The 25,567-nt window shown below is 36.6% G+C and overlaps 1 protein-coding gene across 4 annotated transcripts in view; it reads right to left on the bottom strand.

Moving 5' to 3' along the window:
- Positions 1–20,998: 20,998 nt before the first annotated feature.
- Positions 20,999–25,567, bottom strand: part of LOC129744744 (venom dipeptidyl peptidase 4) — a 122,251-nt gene continuing 117,682 nt past the window's right edge. For all 4 annotated transcript variants that reach the window (XM_055737431.1, XM_055737432.1, XM_055737434.1 and 1 more), the window contains exons 5-7: positions 22,099–22,647; positions 21,828–22,039; positions 20,999–21,763 (exon numbers count right to left, since the gene is read on the bottom strand). In XM_055737431.1, coding sequence (XP_055593406.1) covers positions 21,665–21,763; positions 21,828–22,039; positions 22,099–22,647 — 860 coding nt within the window. In that variant the 3' untranslated portion in view covers positions 20,999–21,664. The remainder of the gene's footprint in view (positions 21,764–21,827; positions 22,040–22,098; positions 22,648–25,567) is intronic.

Below are 25,567 nucleotides of genomic sequence, written 5' to 3'. Positions count from 1 at the left end.
ACATGTAACACAGAGTGGCCCGAATTTTTATGAAAAAAAATGTGTTATCCAATCCCTAGCACAAGGTCTCATGCATAACTTGGACCTTATCTGACCAAAGAAAAGGGCCGCGCAACTATCCTGAAATTTGTATGGAATTTGGAGAAGTTTTGCTGTTGTTGTTAATGAAAATAAAACCTATAACTCCAGGAACAGACAAACCAGTATGATAAGAGTACAAATTCAATCTGAAAAATATTTGATGTGCTACGGCATTACCACATCAACTAGTTGAAAAACTTATTCCAACTTTTGGAACACCCTGTAAGTACTTTAATGAACAGTTTAAATTCAATCGATAAAATGATTAAAATAAAACTGAGATTGAACAAAATTGAGTTTCATACCAGCAGATGTAAATTAAGATGAATGAAGAATCAATTGGTATACATAACTCAACATGGATGTTTTGACATTTACTTCCCAGATCGTTGGCGATTGTTCCATCGGACCAATTACTATCAGAAATAAAGGTTCTCGTTACGATTCGGTTCGCTTCTCCTTCCAAAACGATTAGTTTTTCATGACAGGGCTTGCGTCGTTCGAAAAAGAGATTTATTTTCGCGTGATTTTGAACTAAAGCATTATCTTATTTCGGGATAAACCTCCTGGTGAACTGCTGGAAATCAAACCGATTATCATATTTTTTCCGAACTGAATTCCCTCTAATCCTGAGCGCCTCAGTTATAAAAAAGAAATTACAAAGCCTTAAAAATTGCTGATTTGGGACACTTAAATGTCAAATTGAGAACTGATTTGATACACAATCAGCACACTATGAAAAAGGTAAGTCAAATTTAATTTGAATAATACGTATACGTATTAACCAGTTGATGTATCCAAACGAAATATCTCATTGATGATTTCCACCTTTCCCCTCCAATTGGTAGCTTCATTTTGCAGGATCGATCGAATCGGATCGTCGTATCATACGGCTTACTCACTCACTCAAACCGAGCCAGATTGATTGATGATGCTCGTAAAAGGCAGATCAAGGCGGCTACTTTAGGCATTGCAACTGTCTCACAAATCTCTGCCCATCTGTATCCGCAGTGAAGTGAGAAGGGGCGACGAGGAAACTCGTGGACCCGATCCAATCTGAACGGCTGCGATCTTCGAGATACCTAAAGGTATTTGCATCGGAGAATTGGTTGTTTGCGCCCGGCAAAAGGGGGTTTCTTCCCGAGTCGTGCGACGAACATCTGATGAAATGTGTGACAGAAGCCGGTATGACGGGGAGGAGAATAGTAATGAATGATCGTTTGGAACTGTTTAAATAACTTCCTTTTATGGAATGGAAGCATTTCATTGATTTAGTTAGTGTAGACCACCCACGATTAGATAACTGAATCGATCAGATGTTCGGTCGAATCGGAGGAACTTATCGAGCTCTTGTGTTATTTTGATTGGAATTAATTTTGGATCATTGCCTAAGCGCCCGCCCTGATTTGGAGTGGAAACCATTTTTATTCTACTTGAATCAAACTCCTTGTGGTTCCCATGATGGTTGTCATAAATAAAATCACCATCGTGGATAAAATATAGTCTGAAAAATTGAATATTGAATTGAATGATTGCCGAGCTTATCTATCTTCTCCGTTCTCTGCGGCTTAACATTTATCCCTAAAGCGGAACACCGTCACGCCAATATGGAAAACCTTCTATGCTCGAATGATGTCGTGTCGCGGGAAACTGTCCTCACGATTATTGAGGGCGGCACACAGGTTAACATGTCGTTCCGATTTCAGCTCAGAATAAAAATTCAATCTTTCTTTCTGAAACCCTCCATTCATCCCCCCTTTCCATGTGTGCAATTGAGTTATCGTTTCGATAATTTGCCGAAACGGCAGGTAGCTAATTTAAATCTCACGTTACACATTCGGTGGGTCTTGGAACGGGCTCTCGAATCTCGAAAGCGCTGAGCTAACAGGGAGCAAGAAGTCGAAGTTCTTTGCCTCAAGACACATGATGGTTCACTTCTTGTGCTGGGAACAAGCTCAAGCAAAGAAATCGCGAGATTGGCGGGGTGCGACAGTTTTGATTGCATTAATCAATTTCCCGCTGCCGGCTTTGTGCATGTTTCGAGAGCTTTTGATATCGGTTGCCAGTTGTATGCCCATTATTGAATATAATAAGCAGCTCAGCTCGAGCTCGTAGATTGGTGCTTCGCTTAATAGATATTTTCATCGGGACGACGACGACGTGTTTATCTCAATATGTTGGTACATTTTTCAATTATTACACCATGCTGGAGCTGAATTCAAATAGGCTTCAATAAATCTTGCTGGATTAGGGTAGGATCAATAATGATCGTAAAGTTAGCATATAATTGAATAACGATTGAAGATTGAATTATTGGGCGGATCGGGATCGATCTTGTTAAAAGTGCCTTGTACCAAGTATTGAAAAAATATTGAAAACCAAATTTGAAATGCATTCTCAACTGGATTACACTTTTGAGTATATTACAATTTTGAAATTCTAGTCAAGCAACAACTTTATTCAATAAATTGATACATTTCCGTCACGCCTGCGGGTTGGGGTAATCCAGAAATAGGAGTAAAAATACAGTAAAATACAGTAAATACAAATACAGTAAACAGTTAAAATGGACGATCCCTTATGCCGACCCCTGACCAAAAACTTGATTCCTCGAATCAATTACCCGTCCCTTTAAACTCTCATGTGCAAATTTTCATCTCAATCCAATGTGTAATAACGTCATATTGCTTAAACAGTAAACAGGGCATTGCTCATCCTTTAAATCCTTTTTTGTGCAAATTTTCATCTCAATCTACTGCAATATGACATCAATATAGTAAAAAAAAATGGAAAGTTCAAATGGACGACCCATTCTTCCGCCTCCTGACACCAAATTCAATATTGCTAAAACAGTATGTGTGTTGTATGGACGACCCCCTTCAAAAGCTATGTGGTTTATCTATAGGCGAGGACAACCAAAAACTTTAGTATTAGTTCGTTTTATCCATACAGTTGTTTAGAGCAAGTTCACTGGTATTGGTAAAAAGTGGTAGAAATTTTGACACTTACGGCACACTTTGAAAATTTGGCCATGCAAAAACATTTTCAAGATCTGTGGCCTTCTAGTTTTTTTACAACACGTGTTATATTTTCGCATGCTCTGATGCAAAAATTGCAACATTTCTTTCACATACGGCTGAAATAGAAACAGTGTTGTAAAAAACTACAACGCAAAACATTTTTGCATGATAAAATTTTCAAAATGTCAAAATTTCTACCACTTTTTCCCAACACCAGTGAACTTGCTCTTATGAACGATTGTGACGTAACGCGACGCCATCACAGAGTCAAGTATTAGACGTCCAGATGTAGCCATAGAAACTTATTAGGAGGAATGTTTTTGACGCAAATAAAGTTGTTTATTATTTAGAACTCATAGCGTCGCCGTACTGCGCGTCAGGAAGAAAAAGCATAAATAAAAGGGTGCTTCGATTGGAATTTTTCAAATAACATGAAACCATTGAAACGTTGCATGGCGTCGTAAATGGCGACTTCAACGTCGAGACGCTCATGAACTTTTGTGACGTAGCAATCAAAACATTGAAAAAACTTATTCTCATACTCGTGCAAGGGTAGTCTTGTCCCCACCTATAGATAAACCACATAGCTTCAAAAGGGGTCATCCGAAAATCTGAGAACCTTCTTCATCATTCCTGGTCCTTATACACACTCATGCAAAATTTCAGCTCTCTACACTGAACCTCGAAAATACCCAAACTTGAGAACTTTCCCCACCATCCCGAATGAAACTCCCTCCCTACAGATTTGGCTATTGACGGCTTAGCCCAAAGTTAAGCTCTTTAAAGAGAACTTATCCCCCAAAATCTGATACTGCAATAAAATGGAAACCAAAAACAAAAAATAAAACGATGTGAGTACGGAATCAAACCCATACCGGCAGTGGCGCTGCTATTATCATCAAAGGATGCTAACCGCTCGACCACCGAAGTGATGTTGGGATTGACTGCTACAGCAACGTATATGTAAAGCTTTTCATGAAGGAAGCAGAAATAAAATTATCCCCCAAAAAAAACAGTTCCTCGCTTTGAACTGACCACCCAAACGTAGATCTGCAACGATGGAGGTAGTAGAAGCAGATTTGCCAACATTGAAAAATCCCCCAAAAAAACAGTTCTCCGTTTGAAGGGCAAGTTTGGCATATTGACAAGCTGTGATTTCTTCACAAACTTGAGTTGTCAATATTGAACTCAGGTTTGGGGGGTGGAAGTTCTCAAGTTTGGGAACTTTTGATTTTCAGTGTAGCACTTAAGAAGCCTAAGCCTCTAGAGGACAAACAAACGAACAAACCCACAGAAATTTCTATATATATATACATTGACATATACAATTATAGTTTTGATAATAAACACAAAATAGAAAAAAAACTGTCAAAACTATGAATGATGTCAGTATCCTGGTGAATAATAAAAACACATTCTCATAGATGATGGAAAGAATTAAAGAAACGTGAGCTATCAAAGAACGAAAGAACATAAGCCGTAAATATCATGAATTTTTCGATAAAGATACAATGGCTCACCGGCAGGACTTGAACCTGCAATCTCCGCTTCAGTACAACGGCGCGTTAGCTAATTTCACCACGGTGAACGTGATGAAACCGGCGAACACGAGCAATCGAGCTCTGCCGATCAACTGCTGGACCTTCTATCGAAAATACCATGTATATCCCGCATGCGATCTTTCCCGCTATTGATCTCTCTTGTTTCTCTAACCCCACCAGCGTTGCCAGATTGAAAACCGCTCTAGTCCGTAGATTTGACGAAAATCGAAAAATGTACTGATTTCGCTAAAATAAAACACTTGATGACCTTTTTTTTGGTCGTCAGGTAGAATTTTCATTTATCCGCAGAATGAATTTATTCGATGATCCGTAGAAAATCCGTAGGAAATGCTGAAAATCCGTAGATTTCGACCATCGATCCGTAGCTCCGTAGAAATGCTTAAAATCCGTAGAACTACGGAGAAATCCGTAGATCTGGCAAGGCTGAACCCCACCCATCGACTCGGGATTTTAGCCGAGCGAACACATGGTCGTGAAGAACTCTGGACTTTTGTTAGTTGAGATTTTTCACATGCTGATGATGATTTTCAAAACCCCGTTAATATTGAGAAACGAGCCAAAGTTTTTTTTTTAATTGCTTTTATTCTAAAGCAAATGTTCAAATGTTGGATCAGCTCCTTCGTTATTGAAATTATAGAAGGTCCAGCAGTTGATCGGCAGAGCTCGATTGCTCGTGTTCGCCGGTTTCATCACGTTCACCATGGTGAAATTGGCTAACGCGCCGTTTTACTGAAGCGGAGATTGCAGGTTCAAGTCCTGCCGATGAGCCATTGTATCTTTATCGAAAAATTCATGATATTTACGGCTTATGTTCTTTCGTTCTTTGATAGCTCACGTTTCTTTAATTCTTTGCATCTTCTACGAAAATGTGATTATTTTCAGGTACAAAAAATGTACCAAACGATTTCATAACATCAGTATTGAATAAAAAAAAACACATTTACTATGCATCTTATCTTGGCCAGGCCAACTGTGCAGTATTTGACGCAGAAACGACTTGAACCAGGAGAGGAAGTGAGGTGCACCTGATGTCAATCATCTTTCAAGATTCCTTCTTGATAGAAATGTGGTATTTCTACACAGAAATCCGAAATTAGGCATAAACTTTTTTTTTTCTTTAATCGAGATCTTTTTTAATTATTTATTTCAGTATGTCGTCAATGTGAGTTTCTCATCGAATTATTATTCTAAATTTCAGATTTCTGCATGCCATTATTTTTGGTCAATATTGACCTTGGATATAGCGCCATTACTTGCTCTTGAAATACTTGATTGTAAAAGAAAATAGCTTTTACTGAAATATTTGAAAATATTAACATTTTTAAATCAATAAAACACAAAATGGGCATGAGTTGTTTAAAACGAGTAGGAAATTAAAAAAAAAAAAAACTTAGCTGAATAATTTGACTGGTTAGACTGGTCTACACGGTTCTTCAAAGTAATTTCTGATAAATTTCCCATTACAGCTCAACAAATGCGAGAAATGGCCTTTGTTTGAAATGAAACTGTATGAGGTTGGATTTTTTCTTCGTTTCTACAGGAACGCCTCTCCAAAACCATTGTTTCCCTTTTATTTTGTCGGTGGAATTTGTTTCTCGACACTGTCAATCGAAATCTCGATCAGACATAAAATCGACACCGGTCCATGTAAGACAAAATATTTACACAACATCCGATTCGTTTCACTGCAAAACAATTTTCGCAATTTCAGCTTTCAATCTTTGAAAAATCTAATCAATTTCTTTCTATTTATATACATGAGAAAATTTTCCACAGCACGAAAAAAACGCGTGTAGATGCTTCAGCACACGCCTACTCTAGTGAACCTACATGTAAGAGAAGCGACGTCTGAAGCATAAAATTTCAATCGATACAAAAGAACTGTTAAAATCGATTCCAATCGATCCGAACTTTAATCGTAGAGTGTTTAGCTTTCTAATTGAAAACTCAACCAAAGAGAGTATTGTGATTGTTGTTGTAGTTCAAACAGATAATTTTGAAGCTCGTCATATGAGTTTATGATTATGTGCAATTTTTTTCACTGCCTAGGTGGATCGTGTTCCTAGTAAGAAAACTATTTGATTGTTAACGAAATTCAAGTCATTCATACCGTTTATCGCGATCCTTCGGCCATCAATGTTCAATGTTGTTTTGTTGGATTTACTGAACGTTCACTTTAGAGCTTCATCATTAAGCCAGAAAACAGCGTTGAGGTTTTTTTTTGTCCAACATTTCGGCGATGTTGCCACAGATTTGATTTGAAGAGGGATCAGATCGCTTCTCTTATATGCAGGTTCACTAGAATACTCTTCAAAAAAAAAAGCTTTGAAAACTGTGAACAATTCCAAAATGCTCGAAATTCTGTGGCAACCTTGATTTGGTCAGCTGTCAACAAATATTTTATTAATTAGCTTGACAATATCGGATTCCCCAGGTGTTAGTCGTATGGTTTGAGCTCTTGAAGACGCTACTGCATCAATCAGTCAAGATCAAACGAAACCTTTTCCTTAACCTATTATTATACACTTATGTAAACAATTTATTTTAAAATATTTCTCCACTATTTTATACCAAAACTGATGCAAATTTGTTACTTGAATCAATCATTGCAATGGGTTAGATAATAAATTTGGTTTCTTAATTCGTGCTTTTTGTGTCAATATAATATGTAAAATTTTTTATTGTGATTGCTAATTTTTTAACATTACAAGTATTTTAAATCATTGTACTCTAAATAAATTCCAAAACTAAAATATTTTTGTTCTAGATTTATTGTTCTAAAATTGAAAAAAAAATTGTGTTTTAAAAGTAAGATTAAAGTCTTCATATATTTGCAGTATTTTAAAAATTTATTGTAAAAGTTTCAAAGCTTATTTGAAAATTGAAATTACAGTACCGTTCAAAATTGTAAGAAATGGGAAGCACGCGCACTGTCACTTCGACTTTGAACTTTCTTATTTTTTTGACCTGATGATATTCAGGATCACTATTATTTAACAAAATAAGAGTTTCCTGGCGAATGTGGGATGTCCGAGAAATTGGAGAACGGTTGCCATGGATCGAGTGAGTTTTAGGAATTATGTTCGTTAAGTTATGCCGTGAGATGGAATACTATGTAAATAATAAATAAAATAATTAGAGTTTTCTAAAGTTTGTGTAGCCTGATATACAATAATTCTATACGAAAATCGGACTTTTTAAGGCTCATCATACGTCCTGTTTTGGTAGAACAGGTCCTACTTTTCGAACCTTGGCCTACCTTCCTACTTTAGACCCAAAATGTCAGACTTTTAATGTCTCGTTGCGACAGTTACATTTCGTTCGATTATGTGGTTTTCAGATTAGTATCTCTGAATCTCTGCAATTTTACCAACCAAATGCTTTAATATAGTATCAAAATAATGTTTTTATGAATGAATACTCTTATACATAATACAATCTCTAAACTCTTGGAAAAAATAACCGTTGTGTTCGACAGTTTTTATTAAAAATCGTTAGATCTGAACTTCAGAATGTTGCGTAGTTGTAAAATAAGTCTTATATTTTCAAACAGTTATTTTCATCTATTATTAAGAGCAAGTTCACCCGTGCTTGCAGAAAGTGGTAGACAATTTGACACTTGTAGAAAATTTTGAAAAATTTACAACGCCAAAAAGTCTTCAAGATCTGCGGACGTTAATTTTGTTTTACAACACGAGTTATATTTTGCATGTTGTGATGCAAAATTAGTTGGATTTGTAACAAATAGGGGAAAAGTTCATATAACGCCCCATGTGGCTAATACGCGCCACCCTTGTTTTGATGAATCTGAAGTATTTTAAGCCTGCAAAATATTACCAATTTGTTCTAAATGCTGTGATTGGTCATGGCAAGTATGAATTTTTCCTTAAAATGCTCCTGTGTCGTGATAATTTCACAATTTAGGTTTTTCTTCATTTCGATCTAAATTTTAAAACACTTTCAATAAGGTGTCACCAAGCAGAGAAAAACGAATAAGACAATATTTCCTGACACATCAATAGAGGAGAATCTTAACTACGATTTAATGCTAAAAAATTATACCGAACTCGCTATGGTATGCTTTTTATGGGTATGTTTTATCACGGCCTATGCGCTCGTTATAACGCGCCAATCGTAGTAGGCTGAAAATAGCATTAATTTTTCAAAAAGGCCAATTTTCATTGAAAATGAACAAAAAGTCTAAAACAATATTTTGAGCGTTAATTCAGCCCAAAAAATCTACTTTTCTTTTTTTTTTAAATTTTGATTAGTCCATTTTGATTTTCTTTTCAGTCAAAGTGTCTGTAAGTATTGGTGTGTTTTCGGTCTTCGGCTGCTTTCGGGTGTGTTCGGCTGCTAGGCGCGTATTGAATACACGGCGGCGCGTATTTGCAAGACAGTTTTGTTCTGTGGCTTTGAATAAGGTTTTTAAAAATCAAGTTTTTGAAGCAACTGTAGCAATTTGAGTAATAAAAAATCAAAGGCATTTGTAGAAAACAATTTTCTTCAACGATTGCAACCATTTTTAACACAATTTGTAAGTGGAATACATAGAAAATCAGCGATTCGCTTAGGTGGCGCATAATAGGGCATGTTCCCCTACGGCTGAGTTTGAGCAAGTTCACTCGTGTTGGGGGAAAGTGGTAGAAATTTTGACATTTGTAGCATATTTTGAAAATTTTACCATGCGAAAATCTTTTCAAGATCTTTGGGCGTTGTATTTTTTTACAGCACTGTTTCTATTCTAGCCGTATGTGATGTGAGAATACAAACTCTTGAAGGCCTCAGATCTTGATATTTTCTCGCATGGTAAAGTTTTCAAAATATGCTAAAAGAGTAAAAATTTCTACCACTTTCTCCCAACACCAGTGAACTTGCTCTAAGAAACAATGTTGTAAAAAAAATTGACGCCCGCAGATCTCGAAAACTTTTTCGCATATTAAAATTATCAAAATGTGCTACGATTGTCAAAAATTCTAACACTTTCTTCCAAAACGAGTGACTTGCTCTAAGTGATCGAGATTTTTGGAAAACCAGCAAATAAAGGAGTAGGAGAAAGTAGCAGATTTAGGTAAAACCATGACCAATTTCATTCAATATTCATGTATTTCCAGGTGAACAAGTCTTTCCTGTTCACAGTACATTAGTTTATCAAATTCAGTTTTAAATTCTCTGGAAATTGTATTTTTAACCCGAAACTTTTTTCTGTGTACAAGACAAGTGTTTATTATTAACCTCGGGAAAATCTTCAGATAATGTTCAACTTACAAATGTTACAAATAAAAAAAATAAAACTCACCGACACAACGCGGATCTTGAACTGCATGGTCACATCTGACACTAGGCCAAGGCATTTACTAAATCTCAGGCTTTTAAAGCATAGGACGAACATGAATTGGCATTGAAAACCGGAGATTGCAAGTTTCAGATTTGTTAATCTTGAGAAAAAGTTAGTTAGTTAGTTAGTTAGTTTAAACTTCAAAAATCTATGAAGTTCAAACTAATGATTGAGAGAAAGAACTACATTTTAACTTGAAATTTGAAAAACTGAGGGTAAAAAATGAACTTATTATAAACAAGAGGCTACATAAAAAAATTGAAATGTTGTAAAAAATATATTTTTTTCAATAATTATTACAATTAACACGAAGTGTTTCTTTTTATAATAAAAATTGATCAACTATAAAAATTTCGCAGAAAATCTATGTAAAAAAATTTTCATGGTTTTTTTCAACTCCATACTAAATCAGGCTTCCTTCATTTTGTCCTTATGTTCATTAAAAAATGTCCTTCTTTTTTATAGTATTTCACCAAATGTTTTACCTACCCAAATTTTATTCTGGTAAGCTGGGACTGATTGTACTTTTGCCATTTTAACAGCATCATCTTAAATAGAAACGACAAAACGCCAAATATTGATGTTTTGCTGATTGATTGTTGGAATGTGAAACTTGAACGTCTGGCGTTTTTGAACACTTCTATCAAAAGTCACGCGAGGTAAAATGACGTCTCAAAATCGGCATTAACAGCTGTTTAAATTTAAAAAAAAAATAGTGTGAAAAAGTTCATAACTTCTCAGAAAAGTTCATAACTTCTCAGAAAAGCACAAGAAAACATTAAAAACAGCTTGACTTAAAACTTAAAACTGTTTGAATCATTTTTAAAAAGTTACAAATCGCTTTTAGCAATTTCAAGTCCAGACAGGAATTTTTTTGAATATATGGGCAGCAGAGTTTCAAGATTTTCTTTGGTAATAATTTAATCGGTTTCTATGATTTGTAGTCTTCTTTTTTTTTGATTGGACGATATTCCTGATAGCATAAAGAGCCATCTCTTCTTATTGACTTATAATCAGACGGAGTCGTCTCCCTCGAAACGACTTGTTAATACGAGCTTAACGGTTGTAAACTGTCCTAATAAATCAAGCTTCACGCTTTCAATTGTATTCATCTGGCTGAACCAATGAATGTATGCATTTGCAGTTCGTCTGCTCGTCCAACTTGGTTGGAAAATGGTTTAACCAAATAAGACCTGGGAGATCACGAGATTTTCGTTTCTAGGGTGATTTGCCAATCGTTGCACAGCTAAGCACATGATTTTGGTGTTTATGCTGTATTTTAGTCATTTCAACCAAATTCACTCGATTTTTTTTGTCGATGCACTCATACAGGATTGGTCAACAAGATCCAAAGGTTCAAGTGTTTGAAAAAAGTGACATAAAAATTTAAAAAATCATTTAAAACAGCTTGTCTTTGCCCAATAGTTGCACAGGCAAATCTTGCGTCGTGCATAATGTTGTCCGATTTTTTCCAATGGTTGCACATTTTGAAAATCCGTCACCATGAGGTCGAATAGGCTGATATTTGTTACGGAAGCTTATTATGCGAACTTCTAGTTCAAATGCAATCTAATTTTTAGACGGCCCCTTATGAGGGGGAGGGGGGGGGGAACTGGGGGGGAATGAACTGAAAGGTATTTAATGCTTAATTTTTAAGTGGCTATTAACAGGTGAAAAGATTAGTGAACGTTATCTGTTTTGCCCCCTTTTACCCTTATGAAGAAGATGCGATTTTATAAAACAAATGTTTAAGGACTCACTTGGAAGTCGATCGATTTTTACATAATGAATCTCAATTTAAAACTTGAAAATGGACACAACCACGCCCAAAGTTTCAGATCGTTTGACTGATTTATGCTCATGATATACAATTTTGTATAAGAATTTTGTTTTCGAAAAGCTAATTGATTTAAATATCTTTTTAATATAAGTGGGTTTATTTGTAATTAATGTAACCTCTGTAGCATTTCATCAATCTTCAGGAAACAATCACATCACATAGAAATGCTTCCCAAGATTTTCCGGCTGAAAAACTGTTTTGGATTAAATTAAGTTTTACAAAGCTATGACTGTTTATTTTTCTGGATGATAAGGGCCAAATAAAGCTTCACATAGATGTCTCCAGTGACGGCAACTCGACAGCAGATTCGAATCTTCAAACCTTCGACTTCTAGTTTTTGGGATTAAGGGTCGTAGTTTTCCTCCTGTGCAATATTCTGACAATATTCATAACAATATCAAGGGGATCGCTGTTGACATGGAATAAAATTCTTTTAGATTTGTCGTCACGAAATTAGAGAAACAATTTTTTTTCAGAACAGTTTTTAGATTCGTTACATATGCAAAGCAGTATAATGCGATTCTTATTTTAATCCGGTCAACCAGTTTTAAAATTAGCTGTCAAAACACTAAAATTAAAAAAAAAAATATTTACCTATTTTGAATTTCTTGTATTACAACGAATATCATTTCTAGGGTACCAGATAGGTTTAGTTTTTGTTCACATGCAATGTATTGCAAGAAACAAGAAATATTTTAAATATACAAATATATGTTTTTTTTTAACTTTCAGTACATCTCTGATGGTTTTTGAATGAAAATTTGGATTTTCCGTACAAGCCTCCTTACTAATTCAAAACACGGTGCTATAATTCAGGACTTAAACAATCGCTTCCAAAATTTTTATTGCTATTTTTAGCTGTAAAAACAACCAAACAAAGTTATTGGAGGTTTACGAATTAATAAATTTGAAATTTCCAAACAAATTTTACAGCGGAATTATGGACAACAATGGGGCAGGAGGATATTGAGCGGACCAATTGTTGCACGATCCAACATATTTTCTGGTTAAGTATGAATCATAATTTTTTTTCAAAATCATGGTGTTAAAATTGTCCAACATACGTTTCGTATAGAAAACTGATACGAAAAATGTTTTGTTCTGACGTAAAACCTTATTTGCCGTAGAAGGAATGTTAAGGTTTTTGTTAACAATTAGCACAAAAACCGCGCGAAAAAAACAAGAAAAATCAAAACTGTCGTAAGATAGACACTTACCAGCAGAAAATATCACAAAAGCCTTATTTCATCAGAAAACATTCCGAATTGCACGATTCGGTATTATTTTTGAGGAAAAGTTGAAAAACAGCTGAAATATTGACAATTTAAGTCATGCTGTGCAACAATGGGTTAGGGGACAACGATTGGCAAATCACCCTACTACATGGGGCAATTGCAGCGCCCAAATCAGCTGGGTTGGTACCGGACCATCATCATCCGCCGGGGAAGATGCCATTGCTAGGTGGACCACATTTCAATGCATTCCATTAGAGTCTGGGACTCCATTAGATCGAGGAGACGGTATGTGAGCAGATCTATGACTCTTTTTTCGCGATTTCCATTAGTGGACAGTTCTCGTTCGGCGCTTTTCGACCAAAAGATATGGGCAACCAAAGATCGTACCTCTGTTGGTACCTTTTATGAGATCTTGAGCACGTGGAGCAGATTGTAAAATTCCACTTGGCCCTCGCGATTGGCCCATCATAAATCAAGCGGGATGGATAAATTTAAACAGTAAATTTCGCTAAACGACTCGGCTATTAATTTATGGCTCTTTTGGCGAATTTGAATTTCGAGAGATGGACTGTAATGAATGTGTACGTTTCTTCGATTTAAATAAAAAGCGTTTAGGATCTAGAGAGCGATATTTGTTGGGGTGTCTGGGAGGACTGTTCTTGTATGTTTTCCAGATACAATGTTGCTCAGTTGATGGTGCCATCGTGGATTGTACAATGCGTACAAGAGAATTAAACTTATGAAATATGATTTTTGGGTGTTGCCAACTATTAACCTTCCTAAGCCATTCGCAAAATTTTGAACAAATTATTTTTCGCTTGTTTTGACTAGTAAATTGATTTCGTTCCACTGGTCACATATCTTAACCGATATTTATGACTTTAGATTCATTATTTAGGTAATTTATTCAAGATTTTAAATATAAAAAACTTAAATGGGCTTGTGATATAGCTCAGTTGGCAAGTCTGTTGTCTCCTGAGCCGATGTCCGCGAATTCGAGCCCAAGAATAAACATCGAACACAGTTGTACCGGATAAGTTTTTCAATAACGATCCGCCAACTGCAACGTTGATAAAGTCTCGAATGTCATAATGATGGTTAAACGACTATAATCGAAACAAAAATTTAAAAAAAAAACTTAAATCGATTTGACTTAGCAGATGACCTATAGAATGCTTTGAACAGAAAACCTCCCAAAAAAAGACATCATTTTAAAGTTCTTATATCTTCAGTATATATTGGTGTATAAAATTTTTTATATTTTTTTAAATTGTGAAAAATAAATCTTTTCAAAAATATATAAAAAATTTAGGGTCCCATGGGAGTTTTGGCCGCAATCTTGGAATAGCCGGAAAAAAAATTCACTTCTTAAAAGAGGTAATATTTTTCTTAGCAGCGATGTATCTCATTCTTAATTAAACCGATTTTCAAAATTCAAATTTTAGTTTTATTTTGATAATATGATCATCATTTTCACTGAATACTTATAGTATTTCAAATATTACTGTTATTCGTAATACGAGAATGAAAACAAGAAAAAAATCGTGATTTTCGAACCCGTCTGTTATGATGCGCACATTTCTCATTTTGTTATCGCGATTTCTCAAAACTTTTCATCAAACTCGAAGGTATTAGAGAGGATCGTAAACGGTGTAATTTTCTCAGCTTGTCGGAACTGGATCTCTGAAAATCAACACGGATTTTTCCCTAAACGATCGGTAACCACGAATTTGACAGTTTTTACATCATATTGCATATCACAAATGGATGGCGGAAAGCAAATTGATGCAATTTATACTGATATTTCGGCTGCATTCGATTCAGTGAATCACGATATTCTCCTGAAAAAATTGCAACGTTTGGGATGTTCTGAACGACTATGTGCTTGGATAAAAAGTTATCTTACGAATCGATCCCGTCTGCCTACGAGCTTTATATTGCTGCCTGGTTCGATCAATATTGGAATCTGCGAATCTGGTATGGTGGCCGTTTGAGGCTTTGTGGGTTGCGCGTTTCGAAGCAATTCAACGGCGATTTGTGCGGTATGCTCTCCGTGAACTACCTTGGGAAAACCCGTTAAATCTACCGCCTTATCCACAACGATGTGCTCTGCTTGGACTCCATACGCTGGCGGATCGTCATTCCATTGGTCGATCACTGTTCGTGGCAAAGATCTTGAGAAATGAAATTGACTGCTGTTGGCTGCTTTCCCGTTGTAACATTTATGCTCCAGAACGAACCCTTCGTAATCGAGACTGGCTCTCATTGGAACCACGAAGTACGCGCTATGGCAGTAACGACCCCCTTCGTGCCGCAAAAATATGCTTCCTCCGTAATTATACCCTATTCGATTTTAATGTGTCCATTGCAACTTTCAAACAACGGATTGAGCATAGCATGAGTGAACGACTAAGAAACTAGAAAACGATTTATGTAAACCTATATTTAAGTTTTATTCATTCAGACACCCACCTTTGTCAGATGATACCAATATAATAAACAATAGACAATAAACCTGCCCACTTTTTTATTCCCAATGATAGATTTTAATCTCTACAATCGATTGATATGCTTTTTATGTGTTTTTTCAAAAATTTGTAGCAACGTTTTCCGAATTCACTAAAAGCTATCGGAATTCGACCAGATTTTCAAACGTTTTGTAGCATGCAAGCACAAAGAAATGTTTCAAGATCATTTTGCAAAATAATTTAGGTGGTGTAGAGATAGGCGATTAATAGAGAAAATAAAACTGAAACTAAACAGAACAATAAGACTAATAAGAAGAAATCATTCAAAAACCCGCTAAAAAATTACAGTATTGCGTAATTTAAAAAATCATACATACAAATTGAGAGTCCAAAACAGTCCCAATAAATTTTTAGTTTAAAACTTACATCATGAAGAAAATTTAAAAAATATTAGAGAAACATGTTTGATACTTTTTCAAGATCTGAAAATGTTATTAGGACAAAAGGTCGAAGAATAGGTCTTTTTCCAAAAATCGAACAAGTGCGACCTCTAAACATCATTTTTCTGAGTCGCCGCCATATAAAATATTGTTTCTTACACCCTAAGCTATAATTTGAAACTTGAGCCCCCAAAATCTCAGACATAGAAAAATTTTGGGCCACCCTAATGTCCATTCGAGTAATCGAGTAGTTATGGGTGATGAATATGTTTTATACTAAACTAGTATGAGTAAAATAGTTATGAATTGTGTACTCATTTATTCAAACTTGAAGATATCAGCAATGAAACTGAAAAATTTAAATGATATTTCAACATAGGTGCACCGAATATTTTTTATATGTTTGTCATCCACCATGGATGCACGGATTCACCGCAGATTCTGCCTAAGTATGCATTCTTAGATTATTAGGTTCTACAAATTTCCAATTCAAGTTCACTTACAGGTATTCTGACACCCGTGTATATACCTCGTTAGCTGGCAACTGATTGAACATTCTTATTATAAGAAAAAACACATCTTACCTGTCGGCAACTTATGGGGTTTGAACCCAAAAGTTTTCTTGCCGATACCGGGAATCGAACCCAGTACGCATATGAAGACCAGACTCGCGCCAGCCTATCTGCTAGACCACATCGGCGCTTAGATATTTCAACATGGGTGCACGGAATGGCTGCAAATTCGCCGTTGTAAATTATATAAAAAGAAATAGTTTTCAACTTGCTTCAGAACACAAAATATTTTTAAGTCAGATATGATAGGTATGTTCAATGCAAAATTGGTCAATCGATAAACTTGTAAGGAAAAACAAATCAACGTGTACATATAACAATGATGATTCATTATTTTTATTTTCACTATTTTCCGTCGCACGACATAACTTGATGCACATAATACCTAAAATTCACTCGGTCCATGGCAACCGTTTTCCAATTTGCTGGATGTTGATCAGATCTTATCAAATAAATACACGATTGCAAAAACCTGTATTTCAATAATAAATACATAAATTTATGGTTTCAGATATAATTGAAATATTTCTTTTCCAGGAATGAAAAAAACGGAACTTAAAATAAAAATCGTTATTTAAATCGTTATGTCTCAACATGAAAGACATGGTTTCGATTTTGGTTTAGTTAAGACATTGTTCAGCAAAATGATGATAAATTTTGATTATTGATCATCTAAATATTTCTTTTCTTCAATTTCATTTGAAGGGTTTAAAAACGACATGTTTAATTCATCATTGAAAGCTTAAACTAGCAATGCTCATTCAAATTAAGCTTTGCAACTGCTCGAATCATTTTTCGATATTTTCATAGATAAGTTAAAAAAATATGATTGATTCAAGAGAGATGATTTAAAATAATTAAAATAAATGCAACATTTTAAATTTTCGAGCACAGAATATATTGTCATCGTCTATTTGAATATTGCTTTTCTTATCAAAAATTTAGATATGGCCTATAAGGCTTCCAAGAAGATTATTTTTTCAACACACAAACATTCAAGATTGAAAGACCAATTTATTAAAAATATAATAATTTTTTTAAGGTTTGACTGATACATTCGGTTAAACATAAGCGGTTTTAAACGTAGATTAAGAGAAAATGATTCTGTGTGATATTGAGCTATCGTAGACCGTGAACAATAAACAAATAAACTAATAAAAACGGTTCTTCAAAATCAGGTAGATTTGTTTGGAAATTGAAACAAAATATGAAAATGAAAAAAGTTCAGCATTTCAGAAGGATTTTTTTTTCTATATTAACGTCTTAGCATATTAAACAATTATTTGAAGAATTTAATTTCTTCCTCAAAGAAACATAGTTAAGGAGCCTATGTATCAAAAATATGTTACATTAAGGAGTCCTGAACTCTCATCTTTTGTCAGATTTGGTCTATTTATCACCTCGAGTTTCGGTGATATGATGTATACAAATTTTTAAATTTAGTTTAGTTGAGTTTTCAGTGAAACCAATCATTGATAACTGATGAACAAACAAAAGTACATGAAATAAAAAAACTTATCCTGAATCTGTTTAGAATACTTCATTCAATCAATGAATAACATTTTGATGAAGATAATAATAAATGATCTAAAAAAGTTAAAATCTACATTTATTTTCAAAACTGTCACAAATCACAAGTATCTACAGGCATTACTGAGGAATGTTTGAACAAAGGTTTTTTTTTATTTGAAAAAGTTATTAAATACTGTAAAACGATTTGATGTTTGTTATAAAATATATCTTAAATTCAATTTGACTAAAATCTTTCAAAAAATCGTTAAAATTCCCGTATTTTACAGAATGGGTTAAAGGTTCAAAATTCTATCATCTATAACTTTTTTCGCGGAAGTTGAAAATACTTGCGGTCTTGAAGAAAGTTGATAACTGGTTTTAGGCTTTTAATAAAATAAATTTTGAACGTTTTGTCAAAAAATTCAGCAAATCTTTAAATGATTTTTAACCTATTTTCATTAGTTATTTCAAAAATAAAAACTGATAAAAAACAAATTGCATATTTGAATTGAGGGCACCCAAATTAATCATTATAAATTTGTGTTTTTTGTAGTATTTTTAAAAACCCTAAGTTAGGAAAGAGATATGAAACATGAACCTTGTCTAAAGGTGGGGTTGGGAAACTACGAAAACATATTCTAGTTCATCAACGGGTTCAAGTATCGTTCTAATTTTTGGAGCATAGAAACTTGAAGTTACAAGCTGTCAGAAAATGTCGAAGACGGCGAGTTGCTATTTTTTTCCAAAAAGATGTGGTGAAAATAAGAAAAGGGGATCAAGTATCCCCACTCTCCCCTACAAATAAAATGAAATGCCTCTTCCCGTAACACTAGTTGACAAGTAAAGTTTTATTTTTACCATCCGAAATGGTCTGCCCAAACACTCATCTATAAAATCTTTCGTAAAATTTCATTTCATTCGTTCCAGATTTAATTAAGATTAAAATGTAGTGTGAGAGTTTGAAATTCAAGAGAAAATGAATCAAAGTAGAGCTCCAAATGCTCCAGAATCACAATGCATGATTTTATTTCTTTATTAAATTGAGATTAAGAAACAAAACTCTTCGATCACAATTCACAATGGGAATTAAATTTTGGAATTGATGGTAACAATAGGGGATTTCCAAATACCTTTTTAGAAAAATATACCTCAATAATAACAAAATATCTAAATTTAAAAATAAATTCTAAACTAATCCTTATTGGCCGATTTTTTAAAATTTGTAAAATATGAAGCTAACGCGAGATTTGTAGTCTTTCAGAGACAAATTTGCAATTAGAATTATTTTCTCAAAGGAAAAGGAAATTTTAAATAATTCGAATGTATATCGAATTTGAACTATAAATTTAAAAGAAATATAAGAATCCAAGAATTATTTGTATTTCTATTTTGATTATTTATAGTGGATTTTATCCAGCTTGGTCATTTGTTCTTTATCGAGCACAATGATTTTGTTTATTAAACCCTAATTAACCCTTGCACACTAAGATTGCATTCATTCCACTTAGGTTTATGAGCTAACGAATTACAGGAAAACTGCTCAAATTACACGAGATTCGAATGAAAACCCATCCGAATCTCGTCAAACTTGGTTTATTCTGAAATTTGTGATTTGTACGAGTCTACAGAAACTCAGACAAACGTCATGAATTCAAGACAGTGTTGTCCTGAATCACATTGGACACATCTGTGGTCAAATCTCCTGTCTCTTTTTCATCAGATAAGAAAGTTTTAAGGCCCAGAGTAATAAACAATCCTAATCCTAAATGAAATTCTATCGGTTGCCGGATGGCGGACTTCTTAACATAAAAAGTTAAGTGCAGCGATTCAGGTTCCGGCTCGCCTGAGTTTGATTGCTGACAAAGTCCAAAAGTGCAAGGATTCAAAAACCAAGTTCGGTGAAAACTTTTTTCTTACTTCTAGTGATTTTTTCAGCTTTGCCTGAAAATCTAAAAATAAATTAAAATTGTTTAAACGTCAATTGTGTATATACAGATTGCGATTAATTTTGATAATAGAAATAATAAGAGGAAAGGATACCAGAATTCACTACAAATCACAGGAGAAAACTATATCAAGCTAACAGACATTATGCCAAACTCTCTGCAATTTACAGGAGAATACCATTTCGAATATACAGTTCTGTTTGACAGTTGTTTTCCTGAGCTGTTTTTCTGTCCTGAAATCGTCGTGAAATTTCAGCTGTTGAAAATACAGGAGTGTAAGTTATCTGTATATTTGAGGAAAACATACCTATCAACATGGTAAACGTACGATTCTAACGATTGGAAGCTTTGCTAGTTCACCATCATACACCAGTTAGGAAAGCTTTGAGAGCGAGCAGTTTATAGCAAGCTTTCGTGGTTCAACTCCAATTTATAGCACATGTTGGAGCGGGTGATAACGTAAACGTATAAAGCGCCGTCGCAGCCGTTACATTTTATGCTCATCAGTGCTGAAAAGTGAACATTTCGACACTGAAAACAGTATCGACAGGTGCTTCTTTTTGATAATGTATTTTGTACAGTCCACGACCTACTTGATCAGAAATTATCTGGACATGGCATGGCTTTGGCATGATTTGAAAAAAATGTGCTCTTTGTAGGATAATAAGTGGATTTTCAAGGGTTTTTTATCGATTTTGTGTATGCAACTCGTAACTATAAATTACTATTATAGTAGGTAGTTGTTATTTTTGTTTTATCAATTTTAAAAGGAAATTTTCCTAACATATTTGGTGACAGCAAATAAATTATGGACTCAAAGTGACTATTTCTCTTAAATAAAGAAATTTAAAGTTTTTCTAGTTCATTATTGTTTGGACACAAGATTATTAAGATCCAGCTGCAACTTTTGATTCAGTTTTTTTTTATTTTAATTTCAACATATTTGACCCAAGAATTTCGGATGAGATTGATAAACTGACTTAGTAATCTATTATGGAGTTTATTTTATAAACATTTTTAGAACAAGTCACGGCTTGTGGCATTTTTATCTGTAACACAGCACTTTATATAAAAAAACACACACAATACATCATACATTGGCGTTGAATATCAAAACAATATCTCGAAACAGTTGGAAGATTTTTACAACTTGATGTTAAGCTCCACAAAATATCTCACTTTCGGAACAATTTCTTGCTGGGAGAATACTGACTAGTATTATTTGTTTTGTCTCTGTATGTGTGACTCTAAGATCAAACATGGCTAACGATCTACCATGTTTATACATTGAACTACTTTTGCATTGTCTTCTAACATCTTCAAATGCTAACAGCTACATATGAACTACAACATTATAATGCTCCTGATTTTCTCTCACATCAAGTCTCTTATTTACAGTTAAAAGGTTTTAAAATTAACAACATTAACAATCTGAACCAGTTTCTAGGTTGGCGGCTAACGATTATGTACATGGTTCCGTTTATGTGTTGTTCCAATCTATAAGGTATTTACAAAACTGCTGGGGCATTCTGTTTATTGGCAGCGCAGTTTTCACAGATAGCTGGCTAAGTCTTTGCTGCTGGAAGAATCGTTCGAAGGTAAAAAGTACATCTGCTGAAAGTAGTCGCCATCCAGGGCGTAAAGGTGGCGCTAGTTGCCCAGGTCGAAACACTCGCTGAAGAACCGACCCAGGGTGTGGTACAGGTGCGGTCGAACGCCGGCCAAGCTGTGATCTTCATCCGGGTAGCTCTGTAGGAGGTTGGCGATACATTAGATTAGTTGAAAATTTGCAAAATGGAATAGAGAATCTTACCACTTGTTTGAACATAATATCGTGGGTTTCGAGAGCTCGCGACCACTGCATTGCCTGTTGGAAGTGGACGTTATCGTCGTAGGTTCCATGGATGAGCATGTACTTTCGATTTCTGAACTTTTCATACAGAGCCGTTAATCGCGACTGCTCGTAGCCAAGTTTGTTGTCAGCAACGGTCGGCAGTCCCATGTAGCGCTCCGTGTAGATGGAATCTGTTGAAAATAAAAATGAGTTATTTTTTATTTTGATGAACAGCCAACCTCAATCTTACCGTAGAAAGTCCAATCCGTGACTGGAGCCACTGAAGCAGCACACTTGAAAACGCCCCCATCATCCTTGGCCAGTGACATCGCAGAAGCATACCCTCCATAGCTCCATCCCCAGATGGCAGCCCTAGCAGGATCAATGAAAGGCAATTTTTCCGACAATTTCTTAGCAGTGGTTATTTGATCCTCAATTTCCACAGTTCCCAGCCGGCGATTGATTTGGAAGAGTAGCTTCTCACCCCTCAATCCCGAACCCCGGCCATCGATCTTGGCGTAAATGATCGAGCGATTTGAGCTCATGTGATGACCCCATCCGATGGACCAGGAACTGGTAACGGCGTATGAATTAGGTCCTCCGTAAACATCAACCAGCAGAGGGTATTTCACTTTTCCGGTCAGGTCCGCTCCAGCCGGAACCAGCAGCATCACCTTTGAGGTGAATCCGTTGCCCAGATCGATTTCATGATACTGAACCTGAGGCATGGCTTTGCCCTCCAATAGAGTTCGAAGTGCAGTGTTGGATTCTAACGATTTTACAGGTTTGAGGGTTACAGCTGAAAGAGGAAAGAGTCCTATTAGCCTGATTGACAGATTGATTTTAAGATTAAAAATTAATGATTGAAAATAAAGGATAATGATTGTTTAAAAGAAATATGTTATTACGAGAGGATTGACTTAGGTTAATCACTTTTAAATCGTAGAACCATATCGCTAAGACAAGTTCGCTTTTTGGTTTCGATACATAAACGACAAAGGGTGTTATGGTAGTGCGATACCACCATAGTAGGCGTCCAGGATAACGGAGACGTGGAGACGAAGGATAAACCACGAGCTCTTGTAACTCAACTGCGAACCGGGTAGGCGAAGAAGGTGGCCAAAGCTGGACGGTTGTAAAAATACTGGATGACTTTCCTGGACTTGTGTTTTTAGGGATAAGGTAAGCTTGAAACTTAAAAAAAAGTGATTGCAATACCGCAATGATGATAGTTGAATAATAATCGAACATCTCGCTTGTGGCTCTAGGCTGTAGGTCAACCTCATCGTGGTTCAAACTGGAAACATGTCTGCTAACACTACGCTGTGCGATAGAGCTCGGCAGTGTGTCCCAGATGCCAGAACTCAGTGGCAAGTAGATTGATGGGGTTCACACGTTTCGGGTATTTGATCCCTTGGATGATGATCGTATGGCGCTTCGGGAGTTCCTCGTCCCGATTCGTAGAATGATCGGTACACGACGTACAGTGAAAAGGTCCTCGAAACATGTTGATCCCAGACCTCAACTCATAGAAGGAGAGAAAATTTTAAATTGAGACGGAGAACACAAATGAAGTGGTAGAGGAGTGGTCCTCGAGTCAAGAGTAAAGGTAAAAGAATAGACTAATCTCGAGCCGTGACAGAAGAGGTTGTAATAAGTGCGAGTATATTTTCTTTTAATTAGTTGATCACCCAGGTGGTAAATCCTTTTTACGAAATGCATTTCAAGGCACAGCGAGCCGCGTCTCGACCCTATTGAGGTCCAAATCCAGACTGCCGCACAACTGACCTGATGACTAACTAGATACAATTGCTCACCATCGCTTACATATTTCTTGACTCTCAGATACTCTCTTTTAGAGGCATATTCGAGGATGCCACACTCTCCTCTGACGACTTAAGGTCCGGCCTTTACTCGTAACTTGCTTGGTTGATATGACTATCGTGCGCTCAGCCTCTGTTCGAGTCCACTGCTAAAGACTACTGACCTCTTCTATAACGACTTGAGGTCTTGGCTCCACTTGGTTTGGCTCGAGGCCCTCTCCTCTTTGCTCGTCCGTGTGCCGATCGAGAGCAGCTTATCCAGGACACGCGCCTTTCACAGCACACGTCCGAGGCTTTACGAAACTTCTCGGATGATTCCCGGCGAAGACGTCTTCCAAAACCGACTCTAGTGACTCACCCGCCGACGACGTAAAATCACTCAATTCGAGAGTATTCCGCGGCCTGAATACTCTTCCCCCTACGACTTCGACTGCGGAGAAGGTATCGTCTTATTCCCGCAGCCTCAGTCTTAGAGGGCGCGTTCTACTCGAATACTTCACGACGGTAACGGTTGATATCCTAAACACAAACGCGTCGTCTTGGTGCTTGGCATACATAGAGAGTAAAGTCTTATCTTTGTATGCTTTGATACTAGGTACGGACACACTCTACTCATATGCTCCCGGCGAAGGACTCACTCTATACCTATCGCGGACTGATGCTGGTCCCAACTCCTCTGCAGGGCAGTCATGATCCGGATGAAACCATCGCTGATCACGCGTCATGTATTGGCTTCCCCGCACATCCCCCGCACGATGTTGTCGGCTGTCGTGTCGAGTCCACAGGCGGTAAGCATGTAAATGCGTTCCCCTTCGAACCTTGGCCAATTGACACTACTTGATCAGATGTCTAGTCCGTGTCACCGCAAGTTCAACACCATCCTGTTCCCACCAAGCTACATGTCCAAACCTATAATGGTACTGCATGAAGCGTTCGTGACCAGTCAAGAACTGCGTCTTGCAGTAATCCCCTTCTCCATGTTTCCAATCCATCAAAAATCCGTCGTAAGGGATCAAGCGATGGGTCTACCGGCCGCGTTCCGAGCTGTCCCACTGGTGCTACCAGTTGGACATCAAGGCCTCTCTGGCATGTTTCCGCACATCGGACATGTGCCTGTGTTCGTAGCAGAAGATATCTTCCTCTAACAAAACCGAGATGGGCATGACCTCCGCCACAACATCAGCTTCTACTGAGGACACTGTTAATAAGCCGCACGTTCATCAGCCGCCGCACGCTGCTGAGCTTCTGCAGATTACATTGCCTGCTCAAGGCTGCCGCTCCGTACCACAGAATAGACGAGGTCACACTCGCTGGGACTCTCCTTTTGCTACAGCGGTTCGCTAAGTTGATCGACATGGCCCGCGCAAAGGCTGCCGTCGCCTTTGCCGCTCTTTTGCAGGCGTTATCGACATGGCTCGTGAAACTCAGTCGATCGTCGATCATCACCCCAAGTACATGATCGCACGCTTGGACTCGATTGCACACAGTCCAGCTGCAATCGTCTCTGTTTGTGCTGATATCAGGTTTGTGATCAGCACCATCTCGGTCTCACATACAACATTCCACTTGCTCGATCGCTACTGTGGCGAGTAGCTGGATTTCCTCTGTTGATGGGCCCGATTCCAGGAGAACCACGTCCTCGGTGAATCCCACAAGTCTAACTCTCGTGGGGAGACGCCGTCTCAAAAGTTCGTCGTAGACGCTGTTCCACATTACACCTCGAGTATGGTCTCTTGTGTAGTGTATGTGGGTATATCTTAGACCAAAGTGAATTTTATGGCGTAGGGGTCCATAATATCACGAGTCGTACACTGAGAGTGAACTCTTAGCCAAACAGTTGGCTCCGGAAAGGTCACAGCACAGTAGACACCATTCGATTTGTCATCAGGACACCGA

Source organism: Uranotaenia lowii, chromosome 2 (assembly GCF_029784155.1).
Source record: "Uranotaenia lowii strain MFRU-FL chromosome 2, ASM2978415v1, whole genome shotgun sequence".
NCBI classification, from domain to species: Eukaryota; Metazoa; Arthropoda; class Insecta; order Diptera; family Culicidae; genus Uranotaenia; species Uranotaenia lowii.
The sequence above is the reverse complement of the archived record's forward strand: the minus strand, read 5'-3'. Positions and strand labels throughout refer to the sequence as shown.